The 15922-nt window shown below is 43.2% G+C and overlaps 1 protein-coding gene across 11 annotated transcripts in view; it reads left to right on the top strand.

Moving 5' to 3' along the window:
• Window positions 1–15922, top strand: part of ANK2 (ankyrin 2) — a 265077-nt gene that overhangs the window by 170694 nt on the left and 78461 nt on the right. For 9 of the 11 annotated variants that reach the window (XM_088164284.1, XM_088164282.1, XM_088164280.1 and 6 more), the window contains 11 exons: window positions 611–808; window positions 3590–3688; window positions 3861–3959; window positions 6348–6446; window positions 6662–6859; window positions 8652–8750; window positions 9292–9390; window positions 10764–10961; window positions 11953–12051; window positions 12159–12257; window positions 14833–14931. In XM_088164284.1, the coding sequence (XP_088020410.1) occupies window positions 611–808; window positions 3590–3688; window positions 3861–3959; window positions 6348–6446; window positions 6662–6859; window positions 8652–8750; window positions 9292–9390; window positions 10764–10961; window positions 11953–12051; window positions 12159–12257; window positions 14833–14931 (1386 nt within the window). The remainder of the gene's footprint in view (window positions 1–610; window positions 809–3589; window positions 3689–3860; window positions 3960–6347; window positions 6447–6661; window positions 6860–8651; window positions 8751–9291; window positions 9391–10763; window positions 10962–11952; window positions 12052–12158; window positions 12258–14832; window positions 14932–15922) is intronic. The other 2 variants (XM_088164286.1, XM_088164283.1) reach the window with 1 other exon arrangement.

Below are 15922 nucleotides of genomic sequence, written 5' to 3'. Positions count from 1 at the left end.
AGTATGGAATGCCTCTGTAACCTTCTACACAGCTTTCAGTGTTGCAGACAGGACAAGGAGGAAGACAGGAATGTAACTGTCTTCCCAAAGGAGATGTATTAATGGGTAGAATGATCCAAAATAAGGTTTTCTTACGTAATCCTTTCCAAATATATTAAAAGCATACACTTGTTTGCCCCTCACTCTAGTATCAGACTAAACACATGATGTGGAGTGCTGCTGCCAGCACTTCCCTTGTGCTGCTTCCTGAGACTGTAGTACACAGACATGTGAAAGCTGGGTCAGTCACTCCTGAGAAGTTATGCCTGGCACATATTTTCTGATCCTTCATATACGATAATGAGGACCGTTTCTCCTAATTGTTTTATGGACTTTGCAGACTTGGAAAATTATGTCAGTGTGTTCTTCCTCACATCTGGAAAACACAGATCTAAAATTAATGCATTTCCTACAAATTCTGTCTCTTTGGTGAAACTAATGAGAGGAAGGTACTTGTATAATAGCAGAGCCCACTGAGCAGCACCTACAACAACAAATATCCTGTTATGTGCCACAGTCTAAGTGGGGGTTACTAGCAGCTGCTGTTTTGTTCTGTTCTCTTCTGTCACAGAATGGACTCTCCCCACTGCACATGGCAGCCCAGGGGGACCACGTGGAATGTGTCAAGCATCTGCTGCAGCACAAGGCTCCTGTGGACGACGTGACACTGGACTACCTGACTGCCCTGCACGTGGCCGCTCACTGCGGCCACTACCGTGTCACCAAACTCCTGCTGGACAAGAGAGCCAACCCCAACGCCCGTGCCCTGGTAAACCTGTCCCACCTGGGTCACGTAACATGGCTGGTAGCTCTTGCCAGGAAAGCTAAGTGAGAACTGTCAGCAAACTCCACAGCCTTAAGTCGGTGCAGCAGCCACAGGAGTGTCACACCTGCTGGTTACCAGTGCTGTGCCTTGTACCCTTAGGCCTGGTCATGGAACACACCCCATGAGAAGTGACTGTAGTGTCAGGTCTGGAAGCTCTGCACAGTCCATAAAATCACAGCTGTTTCTGGCTGATGTTGATATATGCCTTGGTGTTTTACTGAATTAATGGTTCCGTTTTCCATATGGAGTGATAGAATACACAAATAATTTCTGGGCTTTCAACTGAATTAGTAAGTTAATTGGCATAGGGAAAACATATTTAAAAGCTAATGTTTCTGCATTTATCAATTTATGACATTTTCCTCTATTAGGTACCATTTTTCTTTCTTTTCAAAAAATACTTCTTACGCTTACAGGATACCAGGTGTGATTCCTTTTACTCATTGACCAAACCATTGCCCCTAACATGGAGGAACACATCACATTTTACTCTGGAAACATTTTGAGAATGTTTAATGTATCCAAAGCCAAGCAAGGTTACAATTTTCTCTACTAGGAACTGTTAGCTGGCTGGGAGTTCACATTCTAATACATTGCACTCTGTCAGGGGGAGAAAGAGTCTATGAACACTTGAGAAGCTCCTGCATGGCCAGAGTTCTGCCATTGCCAGCTGCATTGGGGACCTCCACAGAACCACCACTGCAGGGCACTCAAATGTCTTTCCCAGTTTCCTGCCCACAGTAGGACCCACTGTTTTTCTGTGTGGGCTCTCCCTGTCCTTTACTTTCTTGGAACTGACACCATTTTCTTCTGCCCTCTCATTTTTCTTGGCCTTTCCATACCCACAAATCCCATAGCCTCATTTGCTTCCTCCTCTTACACTTTTCTTGTTTTGTTTTTATCAGTGTAATGCTCACTTGGTTGATCTTTTTTACACTGTTTCCATCCTTCCTAGTTTTTCTTGCCAGTCTTCTGATTATCTCTAGCTGCACTTTGCTCAGCTACCCACATGTAGCCCCTACATCTTCTTTCTTTCCTTCCATGACCAGGAATATATCTTCTGTTTCCCTCCCTGTGAAACATCTGAAACAAAAGGAGAACACCCTTGGGCTGCTGCCTCTCTGCTCTCTTCCCACCAAACTGTTTTCTCTCCCCCTCCTTCCCCCCCTCATTTTCTCTCTCTCCCATCAGGGACTTGTCGCCTTTGGCTTGTTGATAGTGTTTAATACATTAAATGGAGCTCATAATTTCTGTTAGTAATACATTTTTTCTGCCTTCTCCTCTCCCCATTAAACTGTTCCTCACTTAAATAGAAGTAGCAAAATTAAATCAACTGAGGCAGTGAAATTCAGTGAAAAATATGGAAACTTCTGAAACAGTAAAACTCCCTATAAAATATATTGAGAGATGTTGTGTAGGAGGTAAAACATCACCTGGTTTTGATTCTTTCTTTAGAAATTGGAGAAACAGTAACAATATTCAGCTGAGTTCAGTGATGGAATAAATACTACAAAGAATAAATTTTCAGCTACATTTTAAAAAATAATTTTTAGTGTTTGCAAAATGCTTTGGTGATACAAGCACTATGTGAGTTCTCAGCTTTTTCAATGTGCATATGCTTTAAAGCACCTTCAAATGAACTGGTAATTAACATTTCCTTTAACAGAAGCAGCCTGTAGAATAATTGTCACGTGATAATCTCTTCCCATAAACTAAGATTTCACTGCTGGGTTCTGGTTACTGCTAGTCGATTGTTTGGCAATACTGATGCTCTTCATTAGAAAATGTTGCAATTTTTCAACATTATCTAAAACATGTTACCTGTGCTTTTCACTAAAATGTTCACGTGTGGTGAATAATGTGTTTGTTCAGCTTCAGACACACACTTAACCTGCATTAACTGTCATCAGAGTGTCATGACAGCACAGCTGAAGGGGTTTATTTAAGGTACCTCAGAATGTACACACACAAACATGGCTGTTGCGCCTTAGGCTGATGTATCAGTATAAAAATAAATACTTACAGATCCTTAGATTTCAAGTTAAAACATTAGGTGGAATCTGGAAGAAGTACTCGGTTCCTCTCTTTCTCACTTTAAGTTGTTTCAAAATGAAAGAGACTTGATTTAGGTTAGATATTTGGGTGGCACAGGTTTCCCAGAGAAGTTGTGGCTGCCCCATCCCTGAAAGTGTCCAAGTTCAGGTTGGATGGGGCTTGGAGCAACCTGGGATAGCGGAAGGTGTCCCTGCCTATGGCAGGAGGTGGAAGGAGATGGGCTTTTCCAACCCAAACCTTCCGTGATTCCATGATTCTGCCAGAGAGATATAGGAAATGCTTTATAAAGGCACTGATTTTAAAGTGTTCACTCTAATTTCTTAGATTTCCCTTGTGTTAGGCAGTCTTGGGAAGCACTGGGAGTGCTCCTCACAGACAGGTGTGCAGCCTCAGGAAGCACATACACACACACTTGCAGTCAGGACAGGCATATCACATGTGAAGTGTGGAGGTGGAGGTTCCCTTTCTCTCTCCTGCCTGGGAAGAAAGCAGCAGCACTGCTTTGTTGTGCCTCAGATAGTGGGAGATGTCTGTAATTCATAACCTGTTGTGCCTAAAGAACAGTAGCTTGTGGTAGTCTAACCCTTGTGCTCCCAGTGTGCCAGCATGGAGCAGTGTGGGAAGTGTAGCTGCATGTTTTTCTAACTAACATCACTGTCTTTTGCACAGAATGGTTTTACTCCACTGCACATTGCCTGCAAGAAAAATCGCATCAAAGTCATGGAACTCCTGGTGAAATATGGGGCTTCAATCCAGGCTATAACAGAGGTAGCACAATATTTCATGTCCTGCAGAAACATTCCTTCTCTGTGTCTCCTTTTTTGCTTCCTTCTTTCTGTCTCTTCTGTCATGCCTCTCTTTCTGCATGTTTTATTTAAACAAAGAAGCCCCTCGCTCCAGCCGTGCAGAGGAGTAAAACTGCTCTTGCTTTGTTTCGCAGTCGGGCCTCACACCAATACACGTGGCTGCATTTATGGGCCACTTGAACATAGTCCTCCTTCTGCTGCAGAACGGAGCCTCTCCCGATGTCACTAACATTGTGAGTATGGCTTTCACTAGAACCATCTGCTCAGGACCGACTCTCTGGTTACTATGTCGCTCAACCCGAGGTCACATTTTAATGATACTTTGTTGCATTTTAGGGCAAATTATTGTAGCATTTTGAGTGAAGAGAGGAAAACGATGGCTGTATGTGTCATAAGCCATCTCTGGTATCATGTGCTCTACAACAATGCTCGAGTAGGCAAAGTTTTCCTTAGAAACAGACAAAACTCACCAAAAACATCCAAAATTGATTGTAAGCCCAATCCCACAAAGTCTGTGTTTCTGTTCTGAAGGATGAAATTCAAGTCCAAATGGCTCTAATTTCTGCCTGCATAACTTTGCTGGCTACCATGAAATTGTGTCATTCCTGTTAGTGAAAGAGTATAAAATGCTTCAACACCAACAATCAAATAAAAAGCAAAACAGGGAAACTCAAGATGTTCCTCTTAGACAGGAAATTCCAAATGTGACCTTCGGGATGTAACACAAAATGCAGAACCTGACTTACCATAGAAATCAGTGTTTGTATACCAACAGCCCAGTTACCAAAAAAAAATCCCAAAAACCAACAAACCAACAAAAAGAGCAATATAATTTTCTGAGATGTATTTCATAAGATATTTTACTGTTTGAATTTGTCACTATAAACAAATATTCTACTTGGGACCACCTGTACTTGGAAAGCAGCTTTTTTCAGTACATAAGGTTATAGATGAGTGTTCCCAACAACAAAAACAAGAAAAATATAGTAATCCTGGTACACTGGATTCATTTGTTTTTCTCAGCTAGAAAAATCTTACATGGAACCCAGTGAAATTGTTAGCCTGCAGAATTATTTATGTGAAAAACAGACTTTTAATACTTTGTTATGGAAGCAATCTTTATATAAGAACTTTATTGATAATAAAAAACCAACACAAAATCATTGGGGAAGCAGTTAAAAATATTGTGTTAGCAGGCATTTATGTGCAAAGTTTAACACTTTACAATTTCTGCTGCACAGGTGTCTTGGCTTGCAATTGGTAAGCTGAGGTTCCCTGTTGAATTACTGTTGCCAAAAACTGCTTTGCTAATTCAAGCACAAAAAGGTCATTGCAGAAATTTGATCTGTAGAGTGTTTTTCACATGTTAAAAAGCTCATTCTTCAGGTAATAAACTTTATACATAGATGGAATTATTAAGATCTGTAGCGTGGGCCGTGGGATTTTGTTGTTGTGTACCTACTAATGACAGCTGTTAATACAATGTTCATTTTAAAATGACAAGGTAGGTCAACTCTTGGTGAAGAGGGTTTGCTGTAATTACAAGTCCCTGTTAGCAGGCACAGGCTGCTTCTTTCCCTCTATCTAGATGAGGACAAGAAGACATGATTCCTGATTCTGATGTAAAAGGTCTTGACTAGAGTGTTCATTTTGGCAGTTGCAGTTTAACTGGTAGATGAGGGAATAAAGGCCTTAAAACAGAATATTCTCCAGCTCTGATGTAAGAAATATGAACAATCAACACAAAGAAATGATGGGTCATGCTGTGTTCTCATGATATAACATGGATAGAGCTCCAGGTTGTGGAGCTGTTGCAGGACCTGATGTACCAGGTGCTGGTGAGCTGCACAGGGACTGTTTCAGTGCACCTTGGGACACTGCACCCAAAGAACAGAGCCCAATTAAACTAGAAACGCTGTTCTCAAAGAATCCTCATTTTCAGTGTTGCTTTGAAAACCTATGCAAAAAGTAAATGTGTTGAATATTCCTGATCTGAAATTCCATATCGCTTCAGTCAGCTTTCCAAAATTCTATATTCTTCAAATTCTGTGAGCTACAAAAGGCTTGAAACAAGATGGATTCCACAGCCGGGAGACAGAGCCACACTGCTGAGTACAGATTTTACACATTTCATATGCTGGCTGACTTGTGCTCAGCCATTGCAAGGCCTCTTAATGCTGCCAGCTCCACACAGTGTGCAGGAAGGGACCATCTGGAAAAATATCCCCTTCCATCTTGAGGCTCCTGTGCCGTGCAATCCCTAGAGGGAGACAGGCTCAGTGTGTTCTCATCTGTGTGGCACATGAGCTGATACCCTGTTACGTAGAATGCTGAGGGACGTATGTGCCCAGGGCTAGTCTATCTCACAGAATTTTCCTAAACTGGGATTTTCATTCTGTCTCTCAGTGGTTGAGGCTATGTTTGTCTGGGATTGACCAGCTGGCAAACCAAGGCATTCCCAAGTACAATGACACACTCACACCCCGCCCTGGGGCTGAAGCCAGAGTCTCAGCTGGCAGATGGATGGGTCTCAGCACCAGTTGTCATGGGTGGAACTGACACTGGCCAAGATCTTTCTTCCTGGAAGTTTAGGACACTGAAATGCTTTTGCTTTCCTGCAGCGTGGAGAAACTGCATTGCACATGGCAGCACGTGCTGGGCAGGTGGAAGTGGTTCGCTGCCTCCTGAGGAATGGGGCCCTGGTTGATGCCCGAGCCAGGGTAGGTGTTCTGCTTACAATGGCTTTTTTTCCTCTTAAAACCATGGCTGAAGGAATCACTCTCCACCTTCCTCTCCTCCATTACTCCATTTTTTTTTTCTGCTATCACTTCCTATGACTCTGCAAGACAAATGCATAGGAAGGTCTGTGGGGACCAAGGACCCTGTGCTCAGGGTGGCTCCATAGCACTAATGACCCACTCGATTTGAGTTGTAGGAAGAACAGACCCCACTGCACATCGCCTCTCGCCTGGGCAAGACAGAGATTGTGCAGCTGCTGCTTCAGCACATGGCCCACCCTGATGCTGCTACCACCAATGGCTACACCCCCCTGCACATCTCTGCCCGTGAGGGGCAGCTCGACGTCGCCTCCGTGCTCCTCGAGGCGGGCGCCTCACACTCCATGTCCACCAAGGTAAGGCAAAACACCTCACATCCCTGTGCTGGTGGCACAGGAGCAGGTCTGTTCTGTGACCAGTGTACTTTCACACTGAGAAATTCAAGTAGTTTGGGCCTTTTGTTGTGTTCTTATTTAGTTGGCTACAAGCCAGTGGACCGGAGCAATGTGTCACAAGTTAATCAAATTTCAACTTACTTTGCTACCATCTAAAATTTGGTTTGGTTGCCACTGAAGCCAAATGCAGATCTTGATAAATACACAGTCCCAACAGGTTTGAAATATCCTTGTTTCTTCTTTTGTTTTACAGGCACAGCTTTTTTTGAGCAGAATTAAAAAAAAAAAAGGGGGGGGGCGGGATGACAATGACAGTTTTTATGAACAGGCCTTTTATTCCTCAATACCTTATTTGCTTAAGTAGCAAAATAATTCTGCTGTGTGCTAACTGAAAGGAATGCTCCTAAAACATATAAGTCAGCATCTACCCAGTCACATCGAATGCTGGATCTGTTTTCAGTGGTTCTAAAATGAGGTGTCATGTGACACAACAGGCCATTTTGTCTGGGATTATTAAAAAAATGCTCTCCAGAATCACTAGTGGGTTTTTTAGCCAAAAAATTGTACAAATAGATTTCTAAGGGAGAGATGACTATGTAAGAAAGTAGATATCTGTGAAGAGAATTATATAACAAGATATCTTTTCCAAATTTAAAGCATTTGATAAGTGAGAATCGCATAATTTTCGCTATTTGTAAAAGTACCCTTGGTTTTACAGCTGGAGCTTAAAACACGTTTATGAACAGCACCATGTCTTCTAGGGTTTAGAAGACTAAAGCAGCAATTTTCAAATTATGATCCATGGATTACTGGGAGGGCTTGCTGTTCTCCTTTTATCCAGCTGTTAAATCACATTAGAATGGCTAAAAATACACTAAATACTTTCCTAATTTCCCATATTGCTTGATGGCAATTAGTATTGCAGGAACATTCTCTAATTATGGATAGGAGAAGATGGAGCCCACTAGATAATATCGTTTTAGACCTGTGATTTGTGAACTGAAAATGTTTGAGATTACCCAGTATATAAAGTCTTTCTGAGGTGGGATTAGTGGAAGTAAATGATAATGATAGTAAACATTAAAAATCACTTATGTGCCAGGCAAATAGGTCATTGCAGCTTTCCGAAATTACTGTCAGGCAGTGGTGCAGGCTGCCACCTACTGTCATACATCCATGAGCTTTCCTTACCAGTTTTTTTAAAAATTAAAACAGGCAAAGAGAAGGGCTCTTTTTAGCTTCAGTAGAATTTTGTGATTGTATGAATACACAAATCCAAGTACAAATAATTTTTCACCAGACCCTAGTGGAGGAAGGGAATTGGAATTTGGAGGTTTTTCCCATTGAATTTAATTGGTGTTTCACTGTTACTGGCAGCAATTGATGCAGGAAATACTTGTAAAGCTGTCATCATGGAACAAAAAAAGGTGCAGCTGGTTTGGGGTGTAAATTTGAAGAAGTGCCTTTATTGCCCCCACGCAGTGTGTGTTGCTAGCACAGTCTGTATCAGATAAAATGTCTGCCAGCCTGAGAGCACATAAATAGGGAAGAATAAAGGAAGAATAATAAAAGAGAAACTATTTTCTTGTATTTCATGCTTCTCAAAGTGCTTTCAAGAGAGGTTGCTTTTTCTGGTAGGTTCAGCTATTGATTGTGAGGTTGAAGAGTAAGTGCTTGACAGATAGTTCTTAAACAAGAGATCAGCATGACCTTTAACACAAACATCTGTGGTTTATTTCCTGGAATTTTTCAGAAGGGATTCACACCGTTGCATGTGGCGGCCAAGTATGGGAGCCTGGAAGTGGCAAAGCTCCTGCTGCAGCGTCGTGCCTCTCCTGATTCTGCTGGCAAGGTACTGTTGGGGAAGAAAAAGTCAGAAGTGTGTTGGATTCTTCCTTAAGGAAGAACGGTGTGAAATATGCACCCCAAGAAGGCTGCAGCTCCTTTTGCACGTTGACTGTGGCTTTGTTGGGGTCGTGTCTGCCCTGGGTGATGGCCAAGTGCTACTACCCAGCATGTTGAGTTTGGGTCCATGGCAGGAGGGTGCATGGCTGCTCTGAGGGCAGGTGTGTGTTTGCAGCTCCGGAAACACCAGTTCCATCAAGCTGCCTAAATTCCCAAAGGATAAACATAGGGGCAAATCCCAGATTTCCCCTGGTGTGGCGCTATGGAAGCCTGCGGCTGCCACCCTGGTTTGCCTGGTGCGCTGCTTCTCCCCACTAACAGCCAGCTGCCTGCCACGGCCTTGCTGTCCATCCCCACTACTCCCCCCTGCGTCCCTTCTGTCCCTTGCATCCCCCTGGACCCCTCCATCCATCTCACCTGAGTCCCTTCCGTCCCATTTCCCGTTCCCGCCCTCCCGTAACGCGCTAACGCCGGACCCGCCCTTTCAGAACGGCCTCACCCCGCTGCACGTGGCGGCGCACTACGACAACCAGAAGGTGGCGCTGTTGCTGCTGGAGAAGGGCGCCTCGCCTCACGCGACCGCCAAGGTGAGCCCGCCCGCCCGCCATGAGGGGAGCCCGAGGGGGGCCGGCCCCGGCACAGCCTCAAGGCTCTTCATTGGTGTGCAGCGTCAGCAGTGGCGTGAGAAATGTGTATTTTGACCAGGAATACGCAGAGTAAGCACAAGGGGAATTAATTTCAGGTTTAGGAGCGGCGCCGTGGTGTCACCTCGTCGGTGAGGGCAGGCCCGAGGAGACCCTGAGGGGGCCCCGATACTGAGGGGATTCAGTCCCCCCAGAGTTTTAGTCACAGCTGGAAGTCACTTCACTATTGTGCAACGTTAGCAATGACATTAGAAATTTTATTCCGGGGTTAGGAGTGGTGTGGTATCACTGTGCAGGTGAGGGGAGCTCTGAGGGGACGCTGTGGGGAGCCCTGAGAGGACCCAGCCCTGTCAGAGCTTTGATTGCAGCTGGAAGTCAATTTACTATTGTGTAATATTAGCAATGACTTTAGAAATGTGTATTCTGACTATGCACACGAATCATTCCAGGGTTAGGAGTGGTGGTGTGCTATTTCTGTGTAAAGCAAAAGCTGCTAAAAGGGGAAAATGGTGACCAGATGGATGCAATACCAGAGTGTCCTACCCTGTGTAACGCTGCTGATCTACAGGCTTTGAGGAAATGCTCAGGGACTGTATTGGGAATGTGGTTTCCATGGCAGTGAATGGAAAGCACGATAGTTTGGAAAACTCCCACTTAAAAAGACCCAGCAACAAAACCACAGGCCAACCCAACCAAGCACCGCCCCCCCCCAGGCCCTGTGTGCTGGCACCCGGGATTTTTACCTCCAGAAAAATGAGGGAATTTTTGTGTTATAAAGCAATTAGGAAGTTGTCTTATTGCCAGAAAACACCATTCTCTGTGCTTAAATGATTAATTTGATCACAAAAACATTCCACCCCGTTACTGTTTCCAGCTTGTGACTGACACCTATCAAAATTCCGTATGCAAACACGTTTCTACCCACATCCTCTGAAAAAGCATAATGTGATGAAGTGTGTGCACCCATCACTCATCATGGCGAATATAAACCACCGGTCAAAAGGGATTATTTGCAACATAGGTTGTACAAAATGTAGGTGTTGAACTCAGAATAATTTGAAGGTATTGGTGGAGCAGTCCTGCCCACCCTGGTGAGGACTGGCTTTGTTCTGGTTCAAGCGATGAGAGTAACAGACGGACAAAGTAACACAACAGCAGGCTCGTGTGGGACATGTCTGGCCTTGAAAATTTAATGAACTCTCATCTCTAATAGCAGGCATAACATCAAATAATACAGTTTTATGATGCCTGACTTCTTAGGCTTACATGGCTGTTGTGGTAACTTAATTTTCCTTTTTTTTCCTGGCTGGTGTCAGAATGGATACACCCCTCTGCATATTGCTGCCAAGAAAAACCAGATGCAGATAGCTACCACTCTGTTGAACTATGGGGCTGAGACCAACATTTTGACCAAGCAGGGAGTCACCCCACTTCATCTGGCCTCCCAGGAAGGTCACACTGACATGGTGACTTTGCTTTTGGAGAAAGGATCCAACATCCACGTGGCAACAAAGGTAACAAAGTATTATGGGTGGGAGCATCCAGTAAGATGCTACCTTTGTGTCCGTGGGTGGGTTTAACAACCTGTACCAGAAACTTGAGAGCTCCAGTCTGAAATAATTCAGTGCTCTCACCAGCAAAGGCTCTTTTCCACATGTCTTTGTCCTTCAGTGATAAGTGAAGAAATTTACATTCTCTGGCAATAAGAAAATAACCGTATTACTGGAGTAGACTAAGAAAAATTATATGGAAGACCTTTCCAAACTTTTTAAAATGATTGTGCATGACAGTTTTTTTACAAAAAATAAGATCATCCAAAAAATCCCCAAACCATTACTGTAAATCTTCATGGGTCACTGGATTTATCCAGGAATAGCTGCAAATCTTATTTATGCAGATGAAAAGTCTTCAGCTTTGGCTCATATGAGTTAGAATAGAAGGCTCAGGTATCTCCTGGCGTGGCGTTAATATATCCTGCTAATAGAAACAAGGTGATTTTCATTTCTTATACAAAATTTGTTCAGTGCCTTGTTCATGGGAAAGCACATGAATGCATGATCACAGTGAGTTGTCAGCTAAAGGCTGCATCCTTTCCCCTGGCATTTGAATGGGATCTATTTCTGGAGTTAATGTCTTCATCTGGCTTCTGCCTGCAGTTGTCAAGATTCCCCTTTCTGTCTGAGGAGTGGGAAGCACATTTTATTAATGGGCTTCTCAGCTTGCCAAATTACATTGTTGTAGAAAATCTTGAGCATTCATACCTGAAAGTTTTCCTCTATGGGTATGGTGATGTATTTGTTTTGGAGCTGTTTGTCAGCTGCAACAGGAGCGACAGCGACTCTACTTTGTTTAAAAACACCATCCATACTCAGAAGCTATAGCTAGGATCTGATCATGTTTTAAAGACGAGGAAGTGGAAAAATCTAGATTTTTTCCTTATGTAAAGTAGGGTTTTATTCTTACTTTTATCTGCTTGTTTACTTACTTGTTAAATTCCATCTCCAGGCTGGACTGACGTCCTTACACCTTGCAGCTCAAGAGGATAAAGTGAATGTAGCTGAGATCCTCACCAAACATGGTGCAAACCAGGATGCTCAGACAAAGGTAAATCACGGAGTGGCTGCTGTCTCCGGCATGCCAAAGGGTGCTACCCTTGTCCAAGGAATGTTCCACTGAGCTTGCAGTTTTACTTCTTTGTTCTCCTCCTGTAGCTTGGTTATACACCTTTAATTGTGGCCTGTCACTATGGAAACATCAAAATGGCGAATTTTCTCCTCAAGCACGGAGCAAATGTCAATGCTAAAACAAAGGTAAAGAATTTTCCATTGCTTTGCTTTTGCTCTTTATTCTAAACATGGTAACCCAACACTTCCACATGACATATGTGCTTTTTCCTTTGGGAACTCTTAACCATGGCATGGGAGGTGTCAACATTTGGTACCTGTAATGGAATGCTCTGTCTGCTCCATCTCATGGTGTGGTGTTTGGGAAAGAAAAGCCAGATAACTCTGTGTGTATGAAAAAATGACACAGACAATCAATTTAATTGGTTTTTCTTTTTCTTACTACTTGCAAAACTAGCAAAGCAAAGATTGTCTCTGATCTCATTTCCACATGGTTTACACCACTGTAATACAGTGTGCTGCCAAACAAGCAAGTAACAATTCAGACACTTTAGGGTGATGCCAGGTTCTCTCCAATATGCTGGGAGAAGAGTGGGAAGAGTTACTGCTGTTCAGTGTGTGGGTGGGATGACTCTGGGAGAGGAAGCAGCTGTGGTAAGGGAATGTGGTTTACTCAAGGAGAGTTTGGGGTTTTCTGAGGGGAATCTGGCTATGCTGAAATCTGACCAGATACACTGAAACGAGTCTTGACTACCCAGAGTCAAAGTCGGAGCAAAGCCCACTGACTTCAGCAGTTTCTCCAGGGATAAACTGGTGGGCACACCGGCTGAATGGAATGCATTTTGTAGCAAGAGCTGTGTATCCTCTGAGAACGCAAAGAGAGGTTCTGATGGCAGCAACAGTGTGTTGCATCCCAGAAAGCATCACATCATCATTTTCAGAAAGAGAAGGCTAACTGAAGAGCTGTAGGGCTCCAGCTTGGTTAAAGCTGACTTCAGGCAATTGCTGGCTACTTGCTTTGAGCTGGATGTCTTGGGACCAACAGTAAGCAGCCCACTGATACTATTTTTAAAATCCCATCAGAATTGCTGGCTTGTAGTCTACTGGTCACTCTGGTCAGCTCCCTGTCCCCAGCTGGGGCCTATGGGATGATTCATTTCTCAAAGTAGTATTATTTTGTCACTGTGGTCACAGCTCAATGTGGTAAGAAACAGCCATGTAAATAAATAAAAGATTCTGGCCGTTCTCTCATGGGATCACCCAAAATCAATGGGCAAAACTCAGAGATTCCAAAAGGACAGGCAACACTACTACAAAGACAGCTGATGAGAATTAATAAAGCAGACACTAGCAGGATCCAATCTATAGCTGCCAAGACATTCAGCTGAGGTATTTGGAGGCTAATTCAAGGGACAAAGTTGTGTCTTTAGGATTAGGTGTCTCTTTGTATTTAAAGGGCCACTGGGACAGATTATGATTCCATTCACCCAGGTATTTATTTAAAATAGTTTCATTATAGTCAGCAAGTTTGTATAAAGAAGCAGTTCTCCAAAATCGTACACCTAGGGACTACTAAAAATATTGGCAATCTGTCAACTGGTGTTGTGGACTCAGTTTAAAGAGTAAATCCTGGATTCAGGAAAGGCATGGTAAAGATTGAAAGCTTGGGCTTTCACAAGAGAAAGCCTGCACGACGCTTTATGCGATGAGCACATGAATTCTATTTTTCAAGGATGGCACTATTCAAGTAAAGGTAGTGAATCCATTTTCCACTAGAACCCACAGTAAGCAGTAGTTCTTAGCAGTCTGTGCACTTATACTGTCAATGTAAGATCTGTAACAGTCCTGAACTATCACTGTTTAATTAGCAGTACAAAGCATTACTGGCATCTATTTGTGTACAGCAGAGATCACTTTCAGAGTGCATTTTCAGAGCCTGCCCCAGGCTTTATCTAAGTGTACAGTGAGATCTACCCAAGGTTTTCTTCCAGTTTCTTCTCTGGCTGCTTTCAAAGCCAATTGCAAATAATTTTGTAAATCAATTGGCTGACTAGACTTACACAATACCACCTCAGATCAGCCAGTTTAAGCACACTTTGGTTATGTTTCTGTATTGTGTGACACAAGAACAAACCACTGGGGCAGATGAGTATCTTGAACTAAGCATGTTTATTAAGGTAGATACTGTGTACAAGTTCCTAGGTGTAATTACAGCTAGGTCCAGCCTTTTGGAGGCAAAGTGTAGCTAAAATTGATTGACATTTGTAATAGGTGTATGTTGTTAGCCTTTTAAAAAACAAATAGGCTTTAATGACTGCTGTTAAAAGTGATGTTTTTTAAATTGACTCCGATATTTTAAAGGCAAATCTTGGGCCCTCTGTTGAAAACTAGGATGTGAGAGGAAGAGGAATGTTCTCTGCCTCAGCTGTGATTCTGTGCCCTCAGCATGCCCCTTTAACTTTGCTGTTTCTCATTGCTCCTTCCTCTGATTTAGAAAATGGGGGAGAAATGTCTTTTCATAGATTTCTTTTATCGTGGGAGAAATTATTTTTCTATAAGAATACTATCTTCCTTTATATTTTCATTAATCTGGGGAAGGAGAATCATTATTACTGAAGGTTTATTATTTTTCAGTTGATTGGTGTCATAATGTATGTTTGAAATGTCTCCAAAGGAGCAGAAGGAAGCAAAGTGAAATGTTTGCTCTAATGATTGGTTCTTGTTCTTTGTTTGCTTTTGCTGTCACTGCTGTGGATAACAGAATGGGTACACCCCTCTTCACCAGGCTGCTCAGCAAGGCCACACTCACATCATCAATGTTCTGCTGCAGCATGGGGCCAAGCCCAACGCCATCACCACAGTAAGTCTGATGTGCCACTGGGAACTTGTTTCCCTGGACAGTTCTTCGCTTTCCTTCCTTAGGGCTCGAGAGCAAGCCGTTATTTTGATGAAAGTATTCCTTATACAGCTGGTTGTCATATGTGGAAATGTAATTTCCTCTGCTTTCCTTATCCTCTTAAGGTAGTTCACATCCAACCTAACTGTGCACTAAACTAAACGTGAGGCAGAGAAACATTCTCTGATTCCTGAGCTGTAGGATTAGGCTGACCAGAGCTGTCTGTGCCAGGCTCGTTCAGTTTCCCTCCACCTCAACACTTTTCTTTGGAAATTGATATCTCCAGAAGGAGTTTTCCGTAGAAATCAAGGGCAGTGCAGAACCTGTTGGGTTTTTTTGTTGTTTAATTTAGACACAGATTTTTGTCCCTCAGTCCACTGGATTGGTTTCAGGTTCTTACTGAGTTCACCTCAGTGAACTCAGTGAAGTTAATACCTCCTCAAAGACATCAATAGGTCCTGGCACAGATCCTTCTCCGTAGTCAGCCAGCCAGGAATGCAACTGTCCTATTTCACTTTGATGTTGTTATTAGTCACCTCTAATTGGGTAATCATTAGAACACTGCCAGAGTGTCCAAAACTCCAGTCATTCCCTAGGGTGGATCAGTTTTCTGTATGCCTTATAAGTGTACGTGCTTAAATCAGCATTGGCACCATGTTTGGTCCTAGAACAATCACATGGAATAATCTTGTGTGAAAGTTATCCAAAATACCAGTTTGTGCACTGGATTACTGTTTGGGGTGTTCAACTGAGGGTCTCTTGACTTGATTTCCTCACATTGGGGATGTCCTACCCAGATCTAACCCAAGTCCAAGCAGCCTTAGGGATGTGTCTTTGCTGCACAGTTGACTGCTTCTTCAGACACTCAATCTGTCCTTGTCCACACAGAGCAACCTCTGGCTTGAGATAAGAGAGAATTTCAACCTGAGACATCTGGCAGGGAGATATGGGAGTG

Source organism: Sturnus vulgaris, chromosome 4, assembly GCF_052056855.1.
Source record: "Sturnus vulgaris isolate bStuVul1 chromosome 4, bStuVul1.hap1, whole genome shotgun sequence".
Classification (NCBI taxonomy): domain Eukaryota; kingdom Metazoa; phylum Chordata; class Aves; order Passeriformes; family Sturnidae; genus Sturnus; species Sturnus vulgaris.
The sequence above is the reverse complement of the archived record's forward strand: the minus strand, read 5'-3'. Positions and strand labels throughout refer to the sequence as shown.